The sequence below is a fragment of the Stomoxys calcitrans genome, chromosome 1 (genome assembly GCF_963082655.1).
Source record: "Stomoxys calcitrans chromosome 1, idStoCalc2.1, whole genome shotgun sequence".
Lineage (NCBI taxonomy): Eukaryota > Metazoa > Arthropoda > Insecta > Diptera > Muscidae > Stomoxys > Stomoxys calcitrans.
Genome location: NC_081552.1, coordinates 235,840,960 through 235,842,499, shown reverse-complemented (window position 1 = coordinate 235,842,499; position 1,540 = coordinate 235,840,960). Strand labels below are relative to the sequence as shown.

General features: G+C 38.3%; 1 protein-coding gene across 1 annotated transcript; it reads right to left on the bottom strand.

Moving 5' to 3' along the window:
- Nucleotides 1–418: 418 nt before the first annotated feature.
- LOC106094818 (retinin) lies at nt 419–1,330 on the bottom strand. Its single transcript, XM_013262056.2, has 2 exons — nt 1,222–1,330; nt 419–1,139 (listed from the first exon to the last, which is right to left on the bottom strand). Exons 1-2 carry the CDS (start codon nt 1,231–1,233, stop codon nt 825–827), a joined length of 327 nt encoding a protein of 108 aa, XP_013117510.1. The 5' UTR covers nt 1,234–1,330; the 3' UTR covers nt 419–824.
- Nucleotides 1,331–1,540: the final 210 nt, after the last annotated feature.

Here is a 1,540-nt window from a genome sequence, read left to right as displayed (position 1 = left end):
TGGCTCAGATCGGTTCAGATTTGAATATAGCTGCCATATAGACCGATCTCTGGATTTAAGGCTTTGGGCTCATAAAAGACGCATTTATTGTCCGATAACGCCGAAATTTGGGACAGTGAGTTAATTTAAGTCTCTCGACATACTTCTGCAATATGGCACAGATCGGTCCAGATTTGGATATAGCTGCCATATAGACCGATCTCTCGATTTGAGGTTTTGGGGCCATTAAAGGCGTATTTATTGTATTTATTTTTTTTTAACAGAAATTTTACGTTTCTAAAAATTTTCTGGCAATTTTTATACTTTAATTCTTTTATATAATTTTCTTTTTTAATTTTAAAACTAACTCAATCAATCGAATTATTAAAAAAAGTCTTTCAATGATTCTTTTTTTAATTCTTTTTATTTCTTCACAAACAAAAAATTGCATTATCAGTCGAATTTTGTTGTTTTTTTGACACAAAGGAAAATATGACAAAGTAGAGATGCAGACATACATTCTTCCAACAAAGAAAATAAGATCACATAGAATAAATACATATTTGTAGCAAAAATTAAAAAAAAAAATAATAAAATATATACAAAAATTAGTGATAAATGAACAAACATAAATGGCAATGACAAGTGTATAGAGGGGGGCAATAGAAGAAAGAGACCTAAAATTAATTGAACGCAACAATCGTCGTCATCGTCCAACTGTTCAGTACCGAGTTACAACTAGTGCCAGGGATAAGGGAAGATAGGCTGCTGCCAATTCCCATTTTTTGGGGGGGTTTTCAGTAACAAATCCATTATCACTATTCGCTCCAGGCCAACTTCCGTGTTTACCAACCATGAGCCCAGCCATGGGCCAAAGGCAAAGCAGGAGCATGATAGCTGGCATGCAATGCCAAAGGAGCTGCAGCATAAGTCGTCTTCACCACAGGAGCCACAATGGGTTGTACAACATGGGCAGAGCTGTGGACCTGGGAGATCGATTGATGAGACACTGCAGTGGGATAGGACTTGACAATGGCCCCAACCTTGGCATAGGCGGGCTCATGGATAACGGTGGCAGGAGCGGCAACCAGAACGGGGCCATGACCAGCCAAGTAACCGGGACGAGCAGCAGCTACGGCTAAAAGAACAGACAACACCACCTGCAAGCAAATCGTTTTTTGTATATGAAAAAAATCCTTACGAAAAAAATCCTTACACCATATCCAAATGCCAAAGACTTACCAATTTGAACATTTTGAATATCCTTTTTTGTTTGGCTTAGAATGAAAATGATCAATGAAAAAGTTCACACAAAGGTCTGTGTTGCTGTGTTGGAAGACTGAATAGTTTATGTTTTAATTTGGACTTATGCAGCGGTTTATATACTAAAACTCACCATAATTTCCCAAATGAGAGCCACAAAGCCATACAAATGCCTGCCGCCACATTATGGCGATGAGGAACACTGGAGCATTAGCTGCATTAGCAGTGGCAGCGTTGCTGCTAGACAATATTTGCAAATATGAGAATAGAAACATAAACCATGCAGTCAAACAGCCCC